This window comes from Setaria italica, chromosome VI (assembly GCF_000263155.2).
Source record: "Setaria italica strain Yugu1 chromosome VI, Setaria_italica_v2.0, whole genome shotgun sequence".
Taxonomy (NCBI): domain Eukaryota; kingdom Viridiplantae; phylum Streptophyta; class Magnoliopsida; order Poales; family Poaceae; genus Setaria; species Setaria italica.
Genome location: NC_028455.1, coordinates 11,189,303 through 11,216,407, shown reverse-complemented (window position 1 = coordinate 11,216,407; position 27,105 = coordinate 11,189,303). Strand labels below are relative to the sequence as shown.

General features: G+C 47.4%; 2 protein-coding genes across 2 annotated transcripts in view; both read right to left on the bottom strand.

The window, feature by feature from the left end:
• The window catches only part of LOC111257692 (double-strand-break repair protein rad21 homolog), a 35,028-nt gene extending 16,697 nt beyond the window's left edge, over positions 1-18,331 (bottom strand). The window contains exon 1 of the mRNA XM_022827731.1: positions 18,208-18,331. Within this exon, the coding sequence (XP_022683466.1) occupies positions 18,208-18,331 (124 nt within the window). The remainder of the gene's footprint in view (positions 1-18,207) is intronic.
• A 2,003-nt stretch (positions 18,332-20,334) lies between these two features.
• Positions 20,335-24,192, bottom strand: LOC101764922 (nuclear pore complex protein NUP43). The gene is made up of 5 exons (XM_004973070.3): positions 23,532-24,192; positions 22,441-22,510; positions 21,087-21,321; positions 20,934-21,007; positions 20,335-20,849 (listed from the first exon to the last, which is right to left on the bottom strand). The coding sequence occupies exons 1-5, from the start codon at positions 24,125-24,127 to the stop codon at positions 20,775-20,777; spliced, it is 1,050 nt and encodes a 349-aa protein (XP_004973127.1). The 5' UTR covers positions 24,128-24,192; the 3' UTR covers positions 20,335-20,774.
• Between the last annotated feature and the right edge of the window lie 2,913 nt (positions 24,193-27,105).

The window sequence follows — 27,105 nt, the reverse complement described above, 5'->3', positions numbered from 1 at the left end:
TACAACCACACCTCCACCACTAAGAGAGTGGGATAAAGACCGCGACACTCATCACCCATCACCCCCGACTTCCAGCGCGTACTCCACTGGATCACGAGCTGCAAGATGAGGCGTGCGATGAAACCTCCTACGAGGATTCTTCTAGCATCGCGGCTATCCCTACGAGCGCAGGAGTCTGTGGAGGGAAGGTGGCCTCAATCTACGAGGAATCTTCTAGCACCGATGCACTCTTTGATGGCTCTCTACACTCAAACAGAAGCAACCAAAGGCAATCCATCGCTACTCAGGAACTTGGTTTGGTTCGCTCTCCAACTAGCTCTATTTATAGCCGAAAGATGCAACTACCACCTGCCCAAGGATTACTATGCGCCCGTGATCAATGAGTCTGACGACTCCTGACTCTGCCCACGTGACGGTACTTATGCCACAAAGGACAAAAGAGTACAGTACACCCATGCATCCACAAAGGACAAAAGAGTACAGTACACCCGTGTCCCTCAAAAAGCAGAGTACTCGACAGCATTGCGACTACTCGACACTCGGAACTACTCCAAGTCAAGCGCGGCATACGCTCACACCATTATCTCGGGGGCTTGGACTACTCTGATCATCTGCTCAAGGGCCAGGACTCAGAGTCAGGCGAGGCGGAGTTTCCCCCCTCGGGGTCAGGCGAGGCGGAGCTCCTCCCCCAAAGCGTCAGGCTCACCCGACCCCAGGACTCAAGGTCGGGTGAAGTGGAGTTTCCCCCCTCAAGGGGTCGGGCGAAGCGGAGTTTTCCCCAAAGGGTCGGGCGAAGCCGACCCTAGGATTTCGGGTCAGCCAGCACGAAGTAAAACTACTCTTCGCAAGACAATCACCTAAAGCAATGGGCAAATATTTATTTGTTCAAAAGTATTGTTTAGATTACTCGACACAGATTCAAGAGTACATACAAAACTCAAGGCTCTTCTAGAAAGACAAACTCCAACATCTTCGACGCGATAGGCTCTGCCTCCTCGAGGTACTGCGCATATGCTTCTTCTGTGCAGTTGCGAGCCACGCCATCACCAGCCGCCACCAAGTCTGCCCTCGGATAGTAGGACTTCACAACTGCAAGGACCTGTTTGCAAACAGTTTTGCAGAGTCCCACCACTCTATTCGGGGCAGCCTTCAATCGCTCAATTAGTGATTGCGGCCCAGCGCCTTCTTCCACGGGGGCTATGGCGTTCACCAAGTCTTCAACTGCTACAGTTAGCTCCTGGAGTTCGCCTTGATGTTTTCCCATGGTCTGGGCATGATCTCTGCATGCCACCATGGCCATGGCAAGCATCACGCCATTCTGCATCTTCCTGTCCCGCTGATGCTCGCAGGCAGCCTGTGCTTCCGTCAACGCGGCCCAAAGACATTCAGCTTCATCCGCCACTCGGTCGTGTGCGTTTCTCCAGTCGAGAACTTGGCTCCTTGCAGCTACCTCTTGCTTCTTGAGCTCTACGAGACACAACAAGATCAGCCACAGCCGACTACAATCAGACATACTCGGAGTATGCAAAGTATTTACATTGATACTTCTTGTTCAGCGACTTGTAGCGGCTCTCCAGTTTTTGCTGCAGAACCGCGTGATCCGTACGCTCCACAGCAAAAGACTTCACTCCAACTTCGTGCACCCTTAGAGCTTCTGTCAGTCGGGCACACTCCTACTCTAGTTGATCACTTCATTCCTGAAAAGGTCCAAGTATGCAAGGTATTATGGTGAGTCAAAAGCCTCACAACTACTCGGTCCATGTGACAACTCAAAAAGGAAATCTACCTGGAAGCTTGGGAAAACATCGATGGCCTTCAGGAACTCCAAGCTAGATGGCAGGCTGATCACTGGTCTTTGAGTACTTTCTGCAAGATGAGGAGTTGTACCCAAAATGGCACCTACAACATTTATCATCAGTCAACTTCTTGCTACAACTACAATAACAAGACTACAGAAACATACCTGGAGCAATCGCCTCTTTGGCTTTTTCAACACCCACTACGGCCAGCGATCCGCCAGTAGATGTTGATAAGGCAGCACTTCCTGAACCCGATGCAGCGGCGGGAACTTCCATCGAACGGATGACGTCTTGAAGCATTGTCATAGTAGCTCCAAGACGACCAGCGTCAACTTCGGGTACCTCCTCAACAATTAAATCCTCCAAAGGAACAGATAATGTAGTCGGGGGATCTGGCCCTACCCCTGTTTCTACAGGGATAGTTTCCTCTGCACCTCTGCACCAAAATACGTGACTACATGATTTCAAGACAACTTAAAGTCATTCAACAGACAAGAAAGCTCACCGGGTTGAGCGTGGTGGCAATCGCACATGTTTCTTCTCGACGATAGGCGGCCGAGTACTGGGCACCGCAGGAACAGCTGCCAGCGCTGTCTTCTCGCCAAGGCCTGTAAAGCAGAAGTCAAGACTACAATACAACTCAAACAAATACAATTAGAAGGGACAATGCTTACCACTGACGATCACATTGGACAGCAAAGTACCAGTAGCAAGTACTAACGACACCTCCTTTGCAACACCCGCTACTTCGGCAGGCAGCCCTAGGACCGCTTGGTCAGCAACGGGCAGCATGGCAGCTGACGAAGCCGGTGCGGATAGCTCGGGGGCTACTCCAACTTCTGTTGATGGCACTTTCTCTAGCACCATGTCAACAGATACATTACTGACATCCGGGTCGGCCACGATTACTTCTCCAGAAGCAGCCTCATCATCACCAAGGGCCGTGTCGACAGCCTTTATGAACAAAACGAATTAGCCATAGCAAGTTCAAAATTATCAGCTACAGATAAGTTCACGACTACACACCTTGGTACCCCGAGCCTTCTCAGGGGTTGAAGCAGACTTAGCCGCAGACATCTTGCGGACTACTCTGCACTTCTTGGTCGGAGGAGAGGGTTCGTCCTCTGACTCCTTGGCAACAGTTTCTGATTCTTCTTCCGACTGCGCCAAGTAGCCGGCAAGAACTCGAGACTACAAAAAACAAGTCGATATTAACAACAAATATCACACAAGAGAAAAAGTACAAGTCAAGTGCAAAGACATACCACTTCTGGCTCATACCAGACGTCATACTGACGAAGAGCCGCAGGGATTACTGGTACTCCCTAATAGTTCCTAAATAACTTGGCCAGCAGCGCCTCTACATCATCATCAGATATATCCTTATCGGACATACGCGATGGATCCTTGAGACCTGTGTACTCACTTCCAGAGTGAGCACGTTGTTGAAGCGGTTGGACCCTTCTCTTCAGAAAGCTGGCCGCCACATTGATTCCAATCAGACCGAGTGCCTTCAACTCGATAATCTGCTGCATCAGGTGATCAAGCTCAGGGGTGTCTTCGGGTTTGCTCACCCAGTTTTTTGCGTGCTTGGGCGCGTGACCAGTCACCACAGGCAAACGAGGATTTTGGTTCCCAATGTAGAACCACCTCTTCTTCCACTCCCCAAGGGAGTCAGTCAAGCTGTACTCAATATATGCGCCCAAGTTCCTGAGTTGGAACCCGGTGCCTCCAAAGATTTCTGTTCTATGGACACTTGGTTGTGGCTTCCAGCGGAACAGTTTCCTAAACAACTCGAGACTTGGAGGAACTCCCAAATACACTTCGCAGAGGTGTACAAATATCAACATATGCAGTACACCATTCGGGTTCAAATGCACAAGTTGAAGCTTATAGTAGTCGAGAATACCTCTGAAGAAGTCGGATGTGGGCACTGCCTGTTGGGATACGAGGTAGGCTACGCTAGCGCAAAACAAAATTTTCTACCGCGTATAACCAGGAAGAGCTGCCGTATAAGGATCACGGGATTACCACTCGACGCACTACTGGTGCGGAAGATGTAGATATGCGTCGGTGCAGTGAAGACGATCACGTAGTCGTACGTAGTCGATCAACGTAGTCGTACGTAGTCGATCACGTCCAGCAGCTCCTCAGCAGCTCGTCCACGTGCACAGCAAGATCGCCTCCGGTGCCGTGGCTCGTCGTCGGCTCGTCGTGGCTCGTCGGCGGCTCGTCGGCGGCTCATCCAAGTGCTGCAGGCGCAACACCTCCAAGGTATCCACACGTGCAGGGAGGAAGCGTCGCAAGCCGGATTGCTAGATCCGCGAGTTGCAACAGGCGAGGGCGTGGGAGGCGCGGCAAGTGTGTTCAGCCAAAAGGTGTGAAACCCTAGGGCGCCCCCACCCCTCTATTTATAGGGGTTCCTGATGGGCCTCTGGATCCGAGGCCCATTAGCTCTGATACCACTGTTGGGATACGAGGTAGGCTACGCTAGCGCAAATCAAAATTTTCTACCGCGTATAACCAGGAAGGATACGTATAGACATGGCCCGAGTACTCCTACTCGGCCCAATAGTCGGTAGCGGCCTCTAGCAAGACGTGCCAACTCCTATACGCATACGAAGATCATATCAGACGAACCATCACAACATAATATACATGCTATTCCCTTTGCCTCACGATATTTGGTCTAGCTTCAAGCCGACCGCTCTTTCTCGATCCTGTGATTCGGAATCCCTTTGTAGGTTAACTCTTAACCGTACGTAGCATGGCCATGCATTTTCGGATCCGATCACTCGAGGGGCCCAGAGATATCACTCTCAATCAGAGAGGGGCAAATCCCATCTTGATTGACCATGTCTCATAGCATGCTTCTTGACAAACCCGAAAGCTACCTTTATAACTACCCTGTTACGGCGTAGCGTTTGATAGCCCCTAAGTAGGTCGATCCACATCTAGAATACATGCGACAGTCTCAGGTCTAAGGACAAAGCGTATATGTTGTTTAAAGAGAGAACTACTTCTCGTGTTGGGTCAGTCCTAGCACATGTCTCCACATGTGTCCACATTATTAGTTCAACATCTCCATGTCCATGACTTGTGAAACATAGTCATCAACTAATATATGTGCTAGTCTAATATTCATGTGTGTCCTCACATGAACTCCGACTAGGGACAACTTTAGAATAACCATACAAGTAAAGAGTTTCACATACAATTCACATAATTGCAAATCAATTCAAGTAGCCTTCAATGGATATTCAATGAACACAACATACAAATCATGGATACAAATGGAATATCATCATCTCTATGATTGCCTCTAGGGCATACCTCCAACAATCAGATGTGATTACCGTGCGGCGTAAAAACAACCGAAAGGGGGCCTTCCAGTTTTATCTCCGCCAGCTCTGGTTTCCACGTGTCGGTTGCGCAACGGACAGATTAATTGCAGATTAATCGCCTTAAACACTCAACGGCTACTCTTTTCAATGGACTGCTGACCACTTCAACGACAGAGATCGCCTAAGTGCTCGGGGGCTGCGGGTACCGTACCCATTGGTCGGTTTTTTCTTTTTCAAAGACCGCCGAGGGTAAAATAGATAAAATACTGGTTTGACCCTAAGCATGACTCTTCGACTCAACCTAAGGCTCGAGGGCTACTCCATATGGAGTACGATTGACATCGCACTACCATATAAAATCTCGAAACAGAAGCAACTCGAAGGAATAAAAGGAGTACCTTCCAGCCACACGACAGTACTCGAGCACTTCGGTCTACAAACTCTACGACTAGCTACTCGGATAGTGCCCGCAGTGCCCAAGACTGTGGCGCGCGACTACAAAGTACTCGGGGGCTTGTCGGGCATACACCCCAGGCCCACGAGTAGACCTTGGACAGCCCACTAAGGGACGTACTCGGACATGATCAGAATAAGGGATAGGCGTATCCCGCTCAGACTAGTCAAGTATGTTTATGGAAAGCTACTCCGGCCTTACCGAGTAGAACTCTGTAATAGTACTCAACTAGGACTCAAGACTTGTAACCCTACTCTCCCGTGTATATAAGGGCGGGCAGGGATCCCCCTCAACAACAACTCTAGTTCATCAATACAAACCAACGCATAGGACGTAGGGTATTACGCGATCTAGCGGCCCGAACCTATCTAAATCGTGTTCCTTGCATCAACATTGATTCTTTGATCCTCGACGATCCTTGCCGCACAAAAGACCACCTAGGGTACCCCCTAGGCGGGTTGCCGGTCTAAAACACCGACAGCAGTGCCCACCTCCGACTTCTTCAGAGGTATTGTCGAGTACTATAAGCTTCAACTTGTGCATTTGAACCCCAATGGTGTACTGCATATGTCAATTTTTGTACACCTCTGCGAAGTGTATTTGGGAGTTCCTCCAAGTCTCGAGTTGTTTAGGAAGCTGTTCCGCTGTAAGCTGCAGCCAAGTGCACAAAGGACAGAAGTCTTTGGAGGCACCGGGTTCCAACTCAGGAACTCGGACGCATACATTGAGTATAACTTGACTGATTCCCATGGGGAGTGGAAGAAGAGGTGGTTCTACATCGGGAACCATGATCCTCGCTTGCCTGTGGTGACTGGTCACGCGCCCAAGCATGCAGAAAACTGGGTGAGCAAACCCAAAGACACCCCCGAGCTTGATCACTTGATGCAGCAGATTACTGAGTTGAAGGAACTCGGTCTAACTGGGATCAATGTGGCGGCCAGCTTTCTGAAGAGAAGAGTCCAGCCGCTTCAAAAACGTGCTTACTCGGGAAGTGAGTACACAGGTCTTAAGGATCCATCGCGTATGTCCAATGAGGATATATCCGATGATGATGTAGAGGCGTTGCTGGCCAAGTTCTTTAGGAACTATCAGGGAGTACCAGTAATCCCTGCGGCTCTTCATCAGTACGATGCCTAGTATGAGCTAGAAGTGGTATGTCTTTGCACTTGACTTGTACTTTTTGACTTGTGTGATATTTGTTGTTAATATCGACTTATTTTTTGTAGTCTCGAGTTCTTGCCGACTACTTGACGCAGTCCGAAGAAGAGTCAGAAACTGTTGCTGAGGAGTCGGAGGATGAACCCTTTCCTCCTGTGAAGAAACGCAGAGTAGTCCGCAAGATGTCTGCGGCTAAGTCTGCTTCAACCCCTGAGAAGTCTCGGGGTACCAAGGTATGTAGTCGTGAACTCATCTGTAGCTGATGAATTTGAACTTGCTATTGTTGTGACTAATTTGTCTTGTTCATAAAGGTTGTTGACACGGCGCTTGGTGATGATGAGGCTGCTTCTGAAGGAGTAGTCGTGATCGACCCGGACGTCGGTAATGTATCTGTTGATATGGTGCCAGAAAGGGTGCCATCAACAGAAGTTGGAGTAGCCCCCGAGCTATCCGCACCAACTCCGTCGGCCGCCACGCTGCCCGTTACTGACCAGGCGGTCTTGGGGTTGCCTGCTGGAGCAGCTGGTGTTGCAAAGGAGGTATCGCCAGTAGTCGCTAATGGTTCTTTGTTGTCCAGTGTGATCGCCAGTGGTAAGCATTCTGTCCCAACTAGTTTCGCTTGTCTGAGTTGAATTGTAGTCTTGACTTCTACTTTACAGGTTGTTCCTGCGGCGCCGACTACTTGGCCCCTGTTGTCGAGAAGAAACGTGTGCGATTTCCGCCACGCTCAACTCGGTGAGCTTGCTTATCCGGTGTATATCTTTAAGTTGTCTTGAAGTCATATAATGACATTTCTTGATGCAGGGATGCGGAGGAAACTATCCCTGTGGAGACAGGGGTAGAGTCGGATCCCCCGACTACATTTTCAGCTCCCTTGGAGGATTTAATTGTTGAGGAGGTACCCGAAGTTGACGCCGGTCGCCTTGGAGCTACCATGTCCATGCTCCAAGACGTCATCGGTTCGGTGGAAGTTCTCGCCGCCGCATCGGGTTCGGGAAGTGCTGCCTTATCAACATCCACTGGCGGATCTCTGGCTCTAGTGGATGTCGAAAAAGCCAGAGGCAACTGCTCTAGGTATGTTTCTGTAGTTCTATTATTGTAGTCGTAGCAAGCAGTTGATTGATGATAAATGTTGTAGGTTCCACTTTGGGTACAACTCCTCATCTTGCGGAGAGTACTCAAAGACAAGTGCTCAGCCTGCCATCTGACTCAGAGTTCCAGAGGGCCGTTGATGTTTTCCGGAGTTTCCAGGTGAATTTCTTTGAGTTGTTACATAGATCGAGTAATTGTGAGGCTTTTAACTTATCGTATTGCCTTGCATACTCGGACCCTTTTAGGAACGAAGTCATCAATTGGAGCAGGAATATGCGCAACTGACAGAAGCTCTGAGGGTTCACGAGGTTGGAGAGAAGTCTTTTGTTGTGGAACGTTCGGATCACGCAGTCCTGCATGCAAAAACTTGAGAACCGCTATAAGTCGTTGAACAAAAAGTATCAAGGTGAGTACTCTGCATACTCCGAGTATGTCCAATTGTAGTCGGTTGTGGTTGAACTTGTTTTGTCTTGTAGAGCTCAAGAGGCAAGAGGCGGCTGCAAGGAGCCAATTCCTCGACTAGAGAAACACGCACGATCGAGTGGCGGATGAAGCTGAACATCTTCGGGCCGCGCTGACGGAAGCACAAGCTGCTTGCGAGCATCAGCAAGACAGGAAGATGCAGAATGGCGTGATGCTTGCCATGGCCATGGTGGCAAGCAGGGATCATGCCCAGACCATGGGAAGACTCTGAGGCGAACTCCAGGAGCTAACTATAGCAGCTGAAGACTTGGTGAACGCCATAGCCCCCGTGGAAGAAGGCGTAGGGCCGCAATCACTAGTCGAGCGATTGAAGGATGCCCCGAGTAAAGTGGCGGGACTCTGCAAAGCTGTTTGCAAACAGGTCCTTGCAGTCGTGAAGTCTTACTACCCGAGGGTAGACTTGGCAGTGGCTGGTGATGGCACAGAAGAAGCATATGCGCGGTACCTTGAGAAGGCGGAGCCTATCACGTCGAAGATGTCGGAGTTTGTCTCTCTAGAAGAGTTGAATCTGTCGAGTACTTTGAACAATATTTTGACAAATTAATGCTTGCTCATTGTTTTTGTTGTTTGAAGTGGTTGCCTTGCGAAGAGTAGTTTTTAATCTGTCTCGCCCGAATTGAAGTGGCTAGAGTAATTCTGAGTTTCGAGTAGTCTCAATGCTGTCGAGTATTCTGCTTTTAAGGGGCACGGGTGTACTGTTCTCTTTTGTCCTTTGTGGATGCACGGGTGTACTGTACTCTTTTGTCCTTTGTAGCATAAGTGTCATCACATGGGCAGAGTCAGAAGTCGTCAGACTCATTGTTCACAGGCGCATAGTAACTCTTGGGTAGGTGGTAGTTGCATCTTTCGGCTATAAATAGATCCATCTCGAGGTCGACCCAAACCAAGTTTCTGAGTAGCAATGGATTGCCTTTGGTTGCTTTTGTTTGAGTGTAGAGAGCCATCAAAGAGTGCACCGATGCTAGAAGATTCCTCATAGATTGAGGCCACCTTCCCTCCACAGACTCCTGCGCTCGTAGGAATAGCCACGATGCTAGAAGAATCCTCGTAGGAGGTTTCATCGCGCGCCTCATCTTGCAGCTCATGATCCAGTGGGGTACACACTGGAACTCGCGGGTGATGGGTGATGAGTACCGCGGTCTTTATCCCGCTCTCTTAGAGGTGGAGATGTGGCCGTAGAGTGGATGGCTCTGCAAGGCTAGCAAAAGAGCAGCCTTGGTTCCCTCTAGGCGCGACGCGTGGGATTCATCGTTGCCACTGTCAAGGCAGTGGCAATGCAGGAGTTCCTGGCATTGCCTTGGGTAGAGGACCTGGATATGGCTGCGTTTTGCGCAGCTTCCTTGCATGTAGGCCCTTCCCATTGTAGTCGGCAGACCAGAGTGGCCTTGTGATATAGTAAAAGCCTGAGGCTTAAATGCAGCCCGCCAGTAGGCAGTTGCTTGTAGTTCTTGTGTATTCCGAGTACTTGTACTCGTATGTACCTTGATGATGTATCTTCGGTTCTGAGTAAAGAATTACTTTATGGAAACTTTGTACCAGGGCAATGATCCTTGTTGAGTTGATAATTCTTGTCAAAACTAATGTATCTTGAAGTCGGTAGTCGGGCGGTTAGCCCGAGTAGTCATCATGAGTTATTGCCTTGAAGTGATTACTCAGATGCTGCTATGGGTAATAGCAACAAAGATGTTCTATATTCCAAGAGTTTGGTACTTGTTCTCCTGAAAGCTCTTGGAGTCTGTAAGATCCAGGTCCCGTAACCTTTGATACGATGTAAGGACCCTCCCATGGTGAATTGAGTTTATGCAACCCTGATGTGTCTTGGATACATTTGAGGACCATATCGCCCAAGTTGAAAGATCTTTCCTTGACATTGCGGTCGTGGTAACGCCTTAAACCGTCAAGGTATCTTGCGGATTGCACTAGTGCTGCACATCTTGTTTCTTCTAGACTGTCTATATCTGTTCACCTTGTTTCTTCTACCAGTTCTTCGTCATATTGTTCAACTGATGGTGATTGCCACATGATGTCGGCGGGTAGTATGGCTTCCAAGCCATACACGAGGAAATAGGGTGATAGCCCAGTAGTCTTGCATGGTTGGGTTCGTAGGCCCCACAGAGCATTGGGTAGCTCTATGAGCCATTTGCTGCCTTTGGTGTTGCCAACGTCATGTAGTCTTTTCTTCAGGGCGTCGAGTATCATGCCATTAGCACACTCGACTTGTCCATTGGCTCGTGGGTGAGCGACCGAGACATAGCGGACGTCGATGCCGCTATTCTCACAGTACTCCCAAAAGTCATGGTTGTTGAAGTTTGACCCTAGCTCTGTGATAATCCTAGGAAAGCTGTAGCGGTGTACGATTTCATCTAAGAAGTCGAGGACCCGGTCCGCCTTGGGGCAAGTGATTGGTTTGACCTCGATCCACTTGGTGAATTTGTCGATTGCCACGAGTACTCGGTTGAATCCTCTTGGCGTAGTTGGTAATGGCCCTATCATGTCGAGCCCCCAGCAGGCAAATGGCCATGTTGGAGGTATTGTGACTAGCTTGTAGGCCGCTACGTGCTGTTGTTTGGTAAAGAATTGATAACCTTTGCACTTCTGAACTAGTTGTTTAGCATCGGCCAGAGCCATTGGCCAGTAGAAGCCTGCTCTGAAATCCTTGTTTCTTTGTGAATTTCCTCTAAGATTTCTTGGCCGTCTTCCCTGGTAACGCATTTCATGAGTACCCCAGATGATGCACCTTTCCTGTGGAGCTTGTCTCCAACTAGAACGTAATTTTTTACTCACCGGGAGATTTGTTTAGCCTTATTTTTGTCGGATGGTAACTGGTGATCTTTGATGTAGTCGATGAAGGGTGTCCTCCAGTCGACTTCTATCATCATGATTTCACGAGAGACGTCAGCAGTCTGGACCGCTGGCGGTGTGACTTGGTCAGATATGGACGGCTTACGCAGTTCGTGTACGAAAATTCCTGCTGGAACCTCTGCACGGGTTGAGCCCATTTTGGATAAGACATCGGCGGCAACGTTGTTGTCACGGACGATGTGATGAAATTCCAAGCCTGAGAACTTATTTTTCAGTTTACGGACTTCTTTGCAGTAAGCGTCCATGTTGTCCTTGTTTCGGTCCCACTCGTCATTGACCTGGTTAATAATGACTAGAGAGTCACCGTACACCAGTAGTCTTTTGATGCCGAGGGAGATTGCAAGGCGAAGCCGTGTCGCAGTGCTTCGTACTCGGCTTCATTGTTAGATGCTTCCTAGAAGATTTGTAGTACATATTTGAGCTGGTCTCCCTTGGGGGAGATGAGTAAAATGCCTGCACCGGCCCCTTCAAGTTTGAGGGACCCATCAAAATACATTACCCAGTGTTCTGGCCGTTCGACTGGTGTTGGTACTTGATTTTCAGTCCATTTAGCTACGAAGTCGACCAAAGCTTGGGATTTGATAGTTGTCCTTGCCTTGAAGTCCAAGGTGAGAGCTCCGAGTTTAATTGCCCATTTGGAGATTCTACCCGTGGCGTCTCTGTTGTGAAGAATTTCGCCGAGCGGGAAGTCAGAGATGACTGTGATGTTGTGCTCCTGGAAATAATGGCGCAATTTCCGGGAGGTGAGAAGAATTGCGTATAAGAGCTTTTGTATCGGTGAATACCGAGTTTTGGAGTCCGAGAGTACTTTGCTAACGAAGTAGACAGGTCGTTGGACCTTGTAAGCGTGGCCCGGTTCAGACCGTTCGACTACTATTGCCGTGCTGATGACATGAGTAGTAGCTGATATGTATAGGAGCAAGTCTTCATTCGGAGAAGGAGCGGTGAGTACAGGAGGCTTTGACAGAAAGTTTTTGAGTTGTGTTAGTGCCTTGTCTTCCTCTTTCGTCCATTTGAACTTATCCTGGCGTTTGAGAAGTTTAAAGAAGGGTAGTCCCCGTTCTCCAAGTCTCGAGATGAATCGGTTGAGAGCGGCCATGCAGCCTGTAAGTTTCTGCACATCCTTGATGCTAGCTGGTGCTTGCATGTTTGTGATGGCAGATATTTTTTTCGGGTTGGCCTCAATGCCGCGATGGCTAATGATGAACGCAAGTAGTTTGCCGGAAGGTACTCCAAAGACGCACTTAGTAGGATTGAGTTTCCATCGGAAAGCGCGTAGACTAGAGAAAGTTTCCTCCAAGTCCGCAATGAGTTCCTCCTGGTTTCTTGTTTTGACGACTACGTCATCGACATAAGCTTCAACATTGCGTGAAGTTGCTTTTCGAAGCACATCTGTATGGCCCATTGATAAGTTGCCCCTTCATTTTTTTAGTCCGAAGGATATTGTTTTGTAGCAGAAAGCTCCAAAAGGTGTGATGAACGCTGTTTTGGCTTGATCTTCTTCTTTGAGGCTTATCTGATGATATCCAGAGTAGCAGTCGAGAAAGCATAGTAAAGCGCATCCAGCGGTGGAGTCGACCACTTGATCGATCCTGGGTAGCCCGAAAGGGTTTTTAGGGCAGTGTTTGTTGAGGTCGGTGTAGTCGACACACATTCTCCACTCATTATTTTTCTTACGAACGAGCATGGGGTTGGTGAGCCAGTCAGGGTGAAAGACTTCTTTGATGAACCCTGCCGCGAGTAGCTTGGCTAACTCTTTTTTGATTGCTTCTCGTCTGTCTTGAGCGAACTGGCAAAGTCGTTGCCGTTTTGGAGTAGCTTTGGGATCAACATTTAGGGAATGCTCAATCAGCTCCTTGGGCACACCTGGCATGTCAGCCGGTTTCCAAGCGAAGATATCGTGGTTAGCCTAAAGGAAGCTGACGAGCGCGGATTCCTATTTAGGACTAGCCCTATTCCGATCAGGGTTGTCTTGGAAGGGTTGCCCATCCGAAGATCGACTAGTTTGAAGTCTTGCTCGCTGGTGGGTTTCACCTTTGTGGACCCCGACTTGTTTTCTGGGATCTCTAGTTCGGTTGGGTGGAGCTTCTTTGAAGCTGTGAAGATTTGTTGCATAGGACTAGGTGCTTGAGAAGTCGCGGCAATTTCCACGACTTCAATGTCGCATTCGTAGGATCGCCGTAGATCTCCTCGCAGCGTTAGTTCTCCCTTGGGGCCTGGCATTTTGAGTACCAGATAAACATAATGTGGTATGGCCATGAACTTGGCGAGTGCTGGCCTTCCGAGTATGGCATGGTAAGATGTCTCGAAGTCGGCGACTTCGAATCTGATGTACTCAGTACGGTAATGTTCCTTAGTTCCGAAGGTAACTGGAAGGACAACTTGTCCTAGTGGTATAGCCGCATATCCAGGCACGATGCCGTAGAAAGGTGAATCTGTTGGAGTAAGCATTTCAGTATCGTCGAGGCACATCTTCCTTAATGTCTTGGTGAAAATAACGTTGAGTCCGCTTCCGCCGTCGATGAGTACTTTGGTTAACTTTGAGCCTACCACAACTGGATCCAGGACTAGTGGGAAATGGCCTGGTTCTGAGAACTTGGTCCATTGATCTTTTCTGCTGAAAGAAATGGGAACTTCTGACCATTTCAACAGTGTTGGATCCGTTGGTTCGATGGCCATGATCTCCCTGAGTACAAGTTTGTTGGCTCGCTTGGATGCGGTGCGTGAGATACCGCCGAAGATGACGTTGATGGTTTTTGAGGTGGTCTGGAAGTCGCCTTCTTCATCTTCGTCGTTGTAGGCTTTGTTCTTGTCCTTATCTTCTTTCTTGGTGTACTCTTCAGGAGGTGGTGGTGCGGGTAAGTCTTGCATGACTCGGCGCATGCTGTAGCAGTCTATTGCCGAGTGCTTGCTAGTCGGGTGCCATGGGCACTGCTTTTTGAGTAGGTCAGTGAAGGTTGGCCCTTCATCGTTTTTACGGGGTCCCTTTTTCCCGGAGCTGGTCATGGTAGCAACAGTGTTGTCGGGCTTCCTTTTGCGATTGTGATTACTCGAATAATTGTTTCGAGTATCATTATGCCGAGTTCTATCTTGGTCATTGTTATTGTTGTCGCGACCACGGTTACGGTGGGAGCTGAAACGTTATCGCTCTTTGTCTTCTTCATCCGCCCACTGCTGCACCATGACTTTGAGGTCTTTGACATTAGCTGGTCGTCGGCGACCGAAGTCTTGGTATGTTCGTCGATTGTAGAGTCCATTCTGGAAGCACTCGATGACGTCTGCTTCTGAGATGTCAACTATGGTAGCCTTCTTTTTGAAGAACCGTCGCAGATAGTCGCGTAAGGTCTCGCCTTCTTTTTGCTTAACTTGACTTAAGTCAATCTTGTTGCCTAGTCTAGCCATGGATCGTCGGTGAAAGCCTTTGTCAAGTCTGCCCAAGAGTCAATGGACTTGGGTTTGAGTGACTCAAGCCAGGTCAGTGGTGCGGGTTCCATGCATATGGGGAAGTGGATAACTTTGGTGTCGTTATTGCCCCCGGCTGCTTGGACGGCTATCGAGTAGCATCGTAGCCATTGAATTGGGTCCTGTTTGCCATCATACTTGGTGATTTCAGTTGGCTTAAACTTCTCAGGTAGTTTTGTTTTCATTACCCGGTTTGTGAAAGCAGGAAAGTGGTTGTAGTTGTCGACTTCTCGCTCGCGCCGGCTGTTGAGGATTTCTCGCAAATCACTAAAGTTGGACACTTCGTGGTTCTTCCTAGTAGGGCGGATGCTTTTTACCGAGTTGGTGCAACTGACTTCTCCAACATCCTTATGGCGTGCTGGGGCCTTGTGCTTGCTTGGGCCTTGGCTGTGTTGCCGAGGTTGGTTGACAACTTCATTGTCGTTTCTTTGGGCATTGTTGTTGTCTACAGCTCCCCTGCTGCCTTCTTGGTGAGCTGTGATGCGAGGAACAGACGGAATTGGTGATTCTTTGTCAAGTAACTTGTAGGCTTGCTTCGCGAGTTGTGCGATCAGTCCGTTGCCGCGCTGCACGAGTTGAGTTGTGGCTTCGTTATCCCTGTCTTGAGGCATCAACGTCGTTAGAAGATTGATTGAGGCGATCGCCGCGAGTGGAGTATTGTGCTCCTGAGCCTAAACTGCGTCGAAAGCCCTTTTAAGGTTTGTGATGGGAATATTTGTGGCCATGGATTGTCGTCGTTCGGCTTGAGCAGCGTTGCACGTCCTTCTTTGGTTTCTTTGCTCGGAGGTTTCATTGTGAGGAGCGTCAGCTGTAGACTCATCTTTGGAGATGTTGTCGAGTTGTGCTAATTGCCTGGGGGTTCTGTTCTGGCTAGTACCCGGGTTGTTATTTTGAGTAATAAAAAGGACTTCCCTGTCCGGGTAGTAGCTTCCGGAGCTTGATGTTGCAATCTCTGTGGAACTTTCCTCGTGATTGGGAGTGAGCGGAACGCCCTCTTGATATGGGAGGTTGTCTATATGAGCAACAAGGCGCAAGTCGTAGTTATGGGCAAGAATAGATGGTCGTAATCCTGGCCAATGTACGAATCTGCCTTGTGATGTTGAAGTTATTACCAATCCTTGGGCTGGACCAGATAATGGTATCTCTGGCGGATAAACCGAGTTGGAGTTGACATCCTCATCGCGCCCGAGTTCGAGTTGGATTCGAGTAAGAAAGCCTTGGTGAACTTCGACTGCATTGCGGAGTCCGTGCGGGAATCGCTTTGAAGTCAAAATCGACTTGGGGATTGATTGGGACCAACTGGTCCGAAGCGAAGTCGAGTCCGACGTGTGGTCGAACTCGAAATTTTCAACTTTGAAATCTTGGTTTTTTCTGGCCCGATCTTCTACTTTCTTCTCCTAAGCATTGATGATCTGGTGCCGGAACGAACCCGAGCCATCGGTGATGCAGAGCCAGGATCAAAAAAATGAAGGTGGCGCCCGCTTCGATGAAGAAGAGGGGCTTGACGATGACCGTTGCCATTGAGTTTGCGCTGAGAAACTCGACGAGTCCCCCTACCTGGCGTGCCAGCTGTCGGTGTTTTTAGATCGGCAACCCGCCTAGGGGGTACCCTAGGTGGTCTTTTGTGCGGTAAGGATCGTCGAGAATCAAGGAATCAATGGTGACGCAAGGAACACGATTTAGACAGGTTCGGGCCGCTAGATCGCGTAATACCCTACGTCCTGTGTGTTGGTTTGTATTGATCTTGGATGAACTAGAGTTGATGTTGAGGGGGGTCCCTGCCCGCCCTTACATACACGGGAGGGCAGGGTTACAAGTCCGAGTCCTAGTCGAGTACTATTACAGAGCTCTACTCGGTAAGACCCGAGTAGTTTTCTATATACATACTTGACTAGTTCGAGTGGGATACGCCTATCCCTTGTCCTGATCGTGTCCGAGTACGCCCCTCAATGGGCCGTCCAAGGTCTACTCATGGGCCTGGGGTGCATGCCCGACATGGCCGGCTCCTTGCAACGCCGGATTGACCCTGGGAAGTGGAGCGGCCATCGATGGGGGAGGCGCCAGCGACCCGGCCGGTGGTGTGCTGGTGGATTGCGGCGGCGGTGTTGAGGTCAGAGTTGGGGACAACTTCACGAGTAGAAGTGAGGCCTCCTCGTCTTCTTGTACGACGTGAGCCTGCTCTCTTCTGGGCTTCGACCTGCACTCACGGGCCCAATGGCCTATTTTCCCACAGCGCCTGCATTCGTCGCCAGTGGGCTGGCCTGAGTTTGACGGCCCACCCGAGCCACCACACCCACGACTGCGCCAGCGTCTTCCTCCTCCTCTGTTCATGCTGCCACCACCACCTCTTGCGCCGCCGCCGGAGTGGTTCTCCGCCTCGCGCTTCTTCCGCCGTACGTCCCATTCCTCCTCCGTGAGGTATAGCTTTCCCTCGTGCTGCAACGACGCCGGCACTTCCTCGAATGCCTCCTCCGCCTCCTTCAGCCTGCTCGTCAGATCGGCGACCGACATCGTCGACACATCGAGGAGTGTCTTAATGGCGATCGTGATCTGCTTGAAACGGGGTGGGAGGCTGCGGAGCATCTTCGCGACGATATCAGCATCCTTCAATTCTTCATCCAGTGCGGCGAGATGTGCCGCCATGTTGTTAAGGCGCAGCGCATAGTCCTCTACAGACTCGCCGTCTTCGAACGTGGTGAGATCAAACTTCCGGCACAGATGCTGCGCCGTAAACTTGTTAGAACCTCGCCGGAGAGACAACGCACACGTTGCCGGCAGGATCACGGCCAAACACACAAGCCCAAGAATACTCACGCGAACACTCTGGACACGATCTTATTTTGGTGCTACTGAATTGGCAGCTTTTCCTGTGTCTATTCCTTTGCTTAAATGGACAATTATATGGCAAGAAGAAATGGCCTCCAATCAGGCCGATTACACTACAGCTAATTTTCCTAAACATAGCTAGTAATCTAAGGAAAGTAAATCACTAGTATTACGCAGGCAAGGATTGTCAACAACTTCAAAACAATGAACTATTCTGACAATACTAATTACTTCCTCTTTTTTCAAATTTTCATAAAAAATCTAACTGGCAGATTGAATTCACCATTAATCTCAAATGTGCATGCTTGGTTCAAAAGATAACATCTTTGGGCATAACAAGCCCAAACATCTGCACAAACAGCCTATATGCAATTGCTACTTTACTGAGTTCTGAGTCCCTGACATTTTGTTCTTTCCCAGAACCCAATCAAATAACCTTCTTTCAATTTTTCTGCAACAATGCTAAGACAAGAACAAATCTTTACACTAAACTTCATCCAGTAACTGAACGCCGTTAACAGGGAGCAAATAATCTAAACAAGAATAGCCCAACCGAAAGAAAAGAACTTTTTATCTTCAGCAAAACCCTACGACAAGAAGAAATATTTAAACAAAACCCAACCAAGGCATTTTTTTTCTCCCCTTCAAATTGCAAATGCTGATCGGGGACAAGATTTCTGCGCAACGCACCATCACCGAGCGAGCGGGGGGGACGGGGCCGACGGACCTGCGTAGGTGGGAATGTCAATGCCGTCGATCTGCGGCTTCTTGATCTTGCGCTCGAGGTGTGCGGCGATCCACACTGTGCCCAGCGGGCTCTTCCACGCGAGGATCGTGTGCGAGTAGAACATCCTCGCCGGTCCCTTCCTCCGGCACGCTAGCGGCAGCGGGGTCTAGCCGTCTAGGTGGAATTTTCCGATGCCGCGGCAGCGAACGGGAGACGGAACGGGCGTGGGATCGCGAAAGATATGTGGGGCGGAAGGGGGGAGTTTTTTGAAGGGCGAAAGGAGGCAAGAGGGCACCGCATCAAAGACGGTTTCTGCCGGGGAGAAGATTTGTTCTACTTTTGAAGACCTTGCGTTATATCACTACTTATTCTTTTTCAGAATTTGAATTTTCTAAATTCCCTTGTAAACTGGAATCCAAGAAAAGATATTTTGGAAGCAATAGAATTTTGAACCAACGTTTTGATCGTTGGTTACTATCGGATCGGGTGAATTATAGAAGGTGAATTAGAGAATAGACGAGTAAACTATTCTTGCAATAGGACATACAACCTCTACCTATATTATCCAATGTTATCCAAAATTCCCATATAAATGAGTTCTTTAATGTAAGAATAAAGAATTGAATAAAAAGAAATCATCTATTTAATGAGTAGCATAAGATTCATTGAATTCTCATCTACAATGGGCGGGATAAAGGGTCGCGATCTCGCGAGGGACTGGTTGTGGCACTAGCGCTTTTATTTGCGATCAGATTATAAGTTCATTCCATATCGGACCAGGAGCTGATGCCTGCCCATTGCCGGAAGGTCAACAAAGTTGGTTTTTATTTGCATTCACGCCTTTTAGAAAGAGCCACTAAATTAAATTGACTTTTAGGCGAAGGGAGTACGACCGCTTTACCAATAGTGGAGACTCAATCTGGAGACGTTTCTGCCTATATTCCTACTAATGTAATCTCAATTACAGATGAACAAATATTCTTATCCGTGGATCTATTTAATGCCGGAATTCAACCTGCTATTAATATGGGTATTTCTGCTTCCAGAGTAGGATCCGCGCCCAATTCATGCATGATTCCAGATAATCCTTTTTCCAAAAGAATAGATTCATAGTTTAAGAAGGGAATACCTATACGCGAGGGAGGAAGGTAATCAAAAAAGAAAGAAGACCGGTTCTTCTTTCTTTTATCACTTAGGAGCCGTGCGAGACTGTCTATTCAACAAATAAATGGAAGTCCCTATCCATTTAGAAATCCATTTAGAAATCCTGGTTCAACTCCTTGAATACCGGATTTTGCTTCACGCCCAAAAAGAAGGCAGCTACGTCTGTTTTACTTGGAAAAGACAATGTTCCATACTAAAGGATTCAGGTCCATAACCACGAGTTCCAGTGCACTAGAAGTGGAATAGAATAACCCAGTTGAAGGGTAATGATCATACGAGTCAAGGCTGTCAATTAGATTCCCCCATCCAATGAGCCCCGTGAACTAGTCATTACTTCTCCACAAGGCTCATACCAGGCGCTACGGCGCTGAAGTACGTAACCCATACCATGTTCTGCTTCCCCTCTTTTTTTAAGAATACCGAGCTTCGCTTCAACCAATTCTTCCATACCCTCAGCTCTTCTTTTTCGAAATTCGAAAAAGAATTTCGAAAAAGAATGGATTCGATCTTATACATACGCGAGGAAGGTAATAAATAAAAGAAAGAAGACCAGTTCTTCCCGGGCTCCGTGGCCAGTGACAGGTGGACCCGGAGGGAGCAGTTCCTTGTGATGGAAGGAGTTGGGTTTCCGCCGGGCTTTGCAGCCGGTGACAGGTGGGCCCGGAGGGGGCAGTTCCTTGTGATGGAAGGACGGGACGCACGCTCCACGGCGATGATACTCCTCGCCGACCATCTGGGGCCCGTTGCTGAGTGTCATTAGCAGGATGCTGTTTGTATTACGGCGTAATCAGCTGCTGGACATTACACTCGGACTTGTCTGCTGTTAATTGAGATCTAAAAGGTGATATTTCAAATTTTGGGTACGCCGAGGGTGCAAACTGCAAATAGCTATCTTCCCTTGGCTTAAAACTGTACGTCTGCGCCCCAAATCGAACACTATCGTTATTTCAGGATCAGCTGGGCTGCGGCAAAAATGTTCATCGGCCGATTAAAATGCAAGGGTCAATGCAGACCATACGAAATAGTTACAGCTCACATCCACCAACACCGAACGAAAAGCAACCAAATTGCGTTGCTGCTCCATCAAACTGTTAGCAGTGAGCATACAACATTGCCAAATTACACAGCTAGGAGCTAGACCAAAAAATATCCTCACAATCAGCAGGTACCCATGACAACAGAAGCTCCTAAGGCTTCCAACGGCACAACACATTGTCAAGTATGCAGAGTCAGTGTGCGCCAAGCACGCTTTTTTCCTCCAATGGTTGGCCCAGGATCACAAGTAGAACTCTCTCTCTGAATAGGGGAGCCCCCATAAGTCAGAAGATTCTTATTCTGACATAGAAGTTCCTGCAACCAGAGGGCTGGACACCTCACAGGAGACCCTTGAATGGAGAAAATTTTCATTCTTCCACCAATGTATCTCTGTCGCGTGTTAGGACACCAATCGATTCCCATTCCAGTGCGCAAACCACATCCTATGCAAAATGCACAGTAGTATTGGCATATCATTTTTCAAGTAGAAAAAAAACCTTGCTCATTCGGTGAAGACATGAACTTACAGAAGGGTTCTGAGGATCTATGTCAAAGGAGTTGATAGCACAGGCTTCAGCAAGCAGTTCAAGAGGTCTTTCATCTGTGAAAATAAAAGAGCTATGTCAAGCAATTTCCATAAATACAAACAACCAAAATGGTGGTACATGTTGCTCGCTTACCTTGTTTGACAACTGCAAGGATCCCATCCTCTGAGCACATCATCACTGGCAATATTTTTGAGGATGCAGATGAGATGATATCGGAAGACTGGGTGTAGGTGTCAAAATGAACCTCCCAAACCTCACTTTCACACACTGGCTCGGCTGTTCCATTAAGGCCTACGCCAGAGAGTGGTATAGGCTGCTGTGGCCACCGCAGATCCCAGGCAAATATTGTCCCAGAGGAGCCTCCAACCTACAAACATTCAGAGGTGATTCATACTGCATTCATGACTCATCTAAACACATCCATAAAACTCATCTAGAGTGACTCAACAGGGGTGGACCAACAGCAAGACCATCAAGGGTCTTCACACCACAACTAGACATAACATGAGCTATGTGCCACTCATCGGCAGCAATGAAGTGACCTGTATACCAGTTTTAACACAATAAATGCTGTCCACTGCCCCCAATCACCTTGCCATTGGACTATATCACACCAGAGTCCTCTAGGCCCATTATCCCACAGTTCTCAGGCTCACTTTTTAGGTATGTGGCACATGCAAGAATGTACACTATAGCAGATGGCCACTGGTACACTAACCAAATAATCTCAATTTAACTAAATATTTAGATAAACAAAGAGATTTTATAGGACAAAGCAACTCTCAGAATAAAATAACAAATCAGTTTCGGAAAACTAGGTAAGCAAAATATTGTTTGCACGAAAAAGCTGTTCCATTAAGAGCATCATCATGTAAGGAAAGCACAGAAAGCAAAACTTCTTCAGAACAATCAAAAGTTAATGACTTCACAATGTACATAGGTCAGTCTTGTATTTCCCATTTTAATATTTTGGATTATGCACAAGGTAAGCTTCTGCTTATCATATATTCATGTAATCATGTTCATAAGAGGGGTGATGTGGATCAGCAAAGCATCCAACTTGTAACAACAGCATTAGTTACCATTAACTCTGAAGCAGCTTTAATACAAGCAAAACCAAATGATTAGGAGGAAGTGAGAAAGGAACACAACTGAAACTGACAAACAACAAAGTGATATGGATCTTTTCCCATTTGTCTAAAATTCTCTTGCGAGATAGCTCTAAATTTTGCACTGATGTAGGTTTCTTCTTATTGAACTAAATCCAGGCCTAATTGGGATATACGAATCTAAAGGAATTTTGGAGGAGAAACAAACCATTGCTTGATATTCTGCCTGACTGAATTCCATATTTCAACTTGCAGCCTTATTGCTGCAATGGATGATTTATTATCCTAGAGGCTAGATCCCCATTTACCATTTAAAATAACGCTTTATCAATTGAAGTAAACATCCTTCTGCTATGATATTAAATCATTGTTCTTACCACACAGATATGCTTTCTTGATGAATGAATGTCAATGGAATGCACCATGCCAGTAACAATACCACGACCCCTGCACCCGTAAGTTCATTCATTGTCAGCATGATAACAGTGCTTCGTTAATACATACAATGGAAATATGCTAGCAAAGATTGTTTGGAGAGGGCAGTTCATCTATTTTACTACATATGCTAGCAAATGTTGCCCACAGCTTGTCTTGAAGAGGGCAGCTACAGGAGGCCAAAGGTCAGATCACATTTCAACTACGGACTAGATGCAGCAGTAGCAGAAAATCTAGATTTTTCAATCAAGATACCAAAGTTACATAGGTCTTGTTAGAATATACGTTTCAGCCACTGGTTGAAACTTGAAAGTAAACTATCCAATCATAATGTTCACATCAATGTAACTAACTTTCTGCTAAAGTACCAGTAATAATTGTCTAATGCGTGGCAATGCTTTGTTGGATAAGCATGTTTTCGGGACACCAGATTTTGACTTTTACCTGCAATTCACAAATACCACCATGTCTATAAATGTACTCATGTAAAAGCATTTCAAATGAGAGAGAAAAACAAACGTTCTGTTGGGAATTTGTTAAACAACTATAGTTAAATTAAATGACAGTTCTATTTACCAAACAGAATTAACAGGCGTGCACCATGCACCAAACCATCACAGAAAGTCCCTTTTACTACTGCATAAGTGCATATCAAAAAACCAAGTTGAAAGAAACGCATAATTTTATCAAATTCTGCACCAGAGATTATCCATAGCTATGGAACATTTAATAGAAATGTTTAGCATTGAGCCAGGATTTTCAAGTGGAAGATATAGATGACCAACAATCTATCTACTACTCTTAATGCCTGATTAACTCAAATGCTTGAAACATATGGTTATCAAAGCAATGTCTGTATGTGCCAATATTTGGAAAGGTAATGAGTAATGACATACAGAGGTGAAGCCACAATGTTCTAATCCACAAGAAAACCACAGTAACCAAGATTCTTTAATCCTACTGCTACCAGAAACGTATCATTAACAGGAAGATAAACCAGAAACACTGAAGGTCCAGGTTTTCTTACACTCACCAGATGCCATTGCACTGCACCGCCACGCCATCCCCCTTCCTCCGATCCCACCACTGCACGCCGCACCCGGCACCGCCCGTGGCGAACTCCGCCGGCGACGCCCACCTGGCGGCCTCGTACCCTGACATCCCCTTCCCGTCCCACACCCTCCTCGCCACCAACCTCCCATCCCCTCCCCCACCGACAACATGCACTCTTCCGTCCTCCCCCGCCGTGACCCACTCCTCGCCTCCGAAGTCGAGGCCCCGGACCGGGCCCACGTGGAACGCCGCGCCGCCGGGGACGGCCGCCGCCGCGTCGGAGTTGAACGAGGACGGGAGGAGGTGGAGCGAGCCCGAGGAGGTGGCGGCGGCGAGCGTGGAGGGGGAGCAGCGGAGCGCGGTGGCGCGGGACGGGAGGGGGAGGGAGGCGAGCGGGGAGGTGGGGTCGGAGAGCGGGAGGAGGCGGATGCTGGAGGCGGCCGGGCCCGAGGAGGGGTCGTAGATGGCGGCGGCGAGGAGGCGTTCGAATGGGGAGGCGGCGGAGGAGGGGAGCCAACGGACGAGGTCGACCGAGGAGGCGAGCGGGTGGCGGCGGAACGAGGGGGAATCCGCCATTCCTGGGGTTTAGGGTTCCTCTTCCTGGGGGTCTGTGCTGTAGTGGGAAATGGATGGAGAGCGGAATTGAGCCTGTTGGATTTCAATATCGGCACGCGCAAGGACGTCCGACGGAAATTGCGACAAAATATCAAAATCTATAGTCGAATTATTAAAACGTATATGAAAAAAATGATTACATCATTTAACTTTGGGATAGAAAATTTCCACCATAACATAAACAATATGTCACTGTGAAATATGTGGGAACTATAGTTACAACATCGATATTTAACTATTGCAACATATGTCGGAGCGTCTGATTTTTTTTTAAGATTCCGAACGTTCTGCTCTTAGCATTACCTTTTCAATATTTGCCCAACTAAATTTAGAGTACACCTGCACATTTTTGCTAGTATTCAGTATTCAGTTCATTATTAAAAAAATCGGCACATCAATATTTATAACCAAAATAATGGCAAGTCACTAAAAATTTGTTAAAGCTCACGGGAGGAAAACGTATTGGTTGTCATATTTTGGCACAAGTGAATACCTAAATTTTATAGGCTAACTTTGACATGCCTTAGTATTGACTAGCTCTAATTTTGGCATGTCACAATTTTGGTTGGGCAAAAGTTGGAAGCGAACCAAGCAGCTCTAAAGCCATGTTTGATAGCTTTGTAATTTGGCAAAATTGGCTACCGGACACTCTTCAAATGTGGAAGTGGAGGCGTTGGACTAGTAGCGTGGGTTGAGGTGGTCCTCCACGTGTTGAATGTGCTACTGAAGGTGCTCCTGGTTGCTGCACAGCGGGTGCTCTGAACGCCGTCAATGCCTTGTTAAGTCATGATGGGTTGCGAAGCTAAGGGTAGAGTATGCAATTTGAATGACTTTGTATTAAAATCGAATATTATGATGGGTGTAGTGCCCTGCAGCAAACTACCACCATTTGAAGATTGTTTTTTATCCAAACTTTTATTAATGGTCCGTGGCAAAAGCCACACTTGAAGGGTGTCCAGCAACTTATTTTACCTTGTAATTTAATTCACCTGTAGTTTAGCTTCTGTTCGTAATATCTTGTGAAAAAAAGTCATATAAACATTTTCTCCTAACAAGGCGGCGATAACCAACCTGGAGAGGATAGGATATTACGAACTGAAGGCGACCTGCGTCACTGAGGGTCACCAGAACAATAGAAGATGGTGAGCTGGTGGCAGTAGATGGCAGTGTGGGAGAGGCGGTGATCAGGAAGGGGTTGGTGCCGCTCCGCCGCGAGATCTCGTGAGGAATAAACAAGCGACATGAAGACACATGGGAGAGATGGAGAGGAAGGGAGCAGCCCGATAGTTATCAAGGAAAAAAGTGTGGCCCGCTAGGATGTTTTAATTTTTCTAGTTGTAATCCAAAACTGGTGCAATTTTCGGACCTCTATTTTACACTAGTTTTGGGTTTCGGACCTGTATTTTACTATTTACACTGGTTTTGGGTTGAAAACGAGCCTTCCAAATTGGTCTTTATCATGTTTTGGAATGGATACTGGTTTTTTTTGCATCTGTAATGAATTACAGAAGCTCACATATACGTATACGTATGCACACTCGCTCATACAAACACACGTACACAACCCTACTCCTATGAGGACTTTCGAAAGACTGAGCTAGCAAATCCTCAAGATTGACGAAATCACCATTGACGTCTCGCTGTCAAGGGACACGTCACCTACCACCGGAAGAATAGCATTAGCGTCTCGCTATCAAGGGACACATCACCTACCACTAAAAGAATAGCACTGATTAAATCCAAAAAAAATACGAGCACCAACTCGAGTCGATGACTCAAACCCTGGTGGGTAGATTCCACCACGAGTAACCTTACCAACTGAGCTACCCAGTACCGTTGGGTATTTGAAAATCCTTAATACTAATCGATTAAAATTTCAAAGCGTAATACTGATCTTATCTTGCAATGAAATTAGCATGGCGCTCGTATTTATGAAAATATCATTGCTTCTTCTCTATATGACAGTTTTTGGGTTAAGACACTGTTTAGTTACGAGAAATTGAATCCATCATCATTACGAGGGATACGTCATGCTGGTATAAAATTGCGATCGACACTCCGTAACTTTGTATGGCTGGCAGAAAAGTAAATGCCAAGAAGATAAGCAAATCTCAAGAAAACAGATATTTGTTCGTGTGTAACGTTAGTTTTGGATGCTTATTGGCAGGTTTGCAACCAAAAGATCTACATGATGAAAATAACATTTTTCTTCAGCACCAGTGACAGATCGTGGCCTTTGTGCGTACCGTCGTGACACACAGGCCCAATTCGCCAATAAGGGCCCAGTTGGTGCTTGCCCCCCAACTCCTTGGATCGACGAGACTGACACAATGCAAGAAACAGGAGCTACAATCCGAACCACCAGCGCAAAGATACTAACTTCAAATTTTCTCAACACAGTGCCGTGTCGAAAAAAAAAAGGAGAAAAAAAAAGAACCAAGGCCTAAGCTCATCCAGTGCTGCTGCAGCAGCTGACAATGATAGATTCAACGCAAGTAAACTTTTCGCTGCGTACACGCATACTACAGCCTTGTTTAGTTCACTCCCAACTTCCAACTTTGCACTATGCAAAAAAAAAGATTTCCCATCACATCAAACTTGCGGTACATGCATGGAGTATTAAATGTAGATGAAATTAAAAACTAATTGCACAGTTTTATTATATTTTGCGAGACGAATCTTTTGAGCCTAATTAGTCAATGTTTGGATAATAATTCACAAATACAAACGAAACGCTACAGTGTGCTACAGTGTTGTAACAGTAATTTAGCACCTCCAAACTTTAGTAACTAAACAAGGCCTAGGTTTCGCGGCAGCCGAACTGCTGCTGACAGACGACATCACAGCATGAGCTCAGTGCTCAGACACTGCACACTGCAGTTGCCTCCCGGTTCCAGGACCCAGAAAGACCAAATACCAGGTAAATTGCCCAGCTCAAA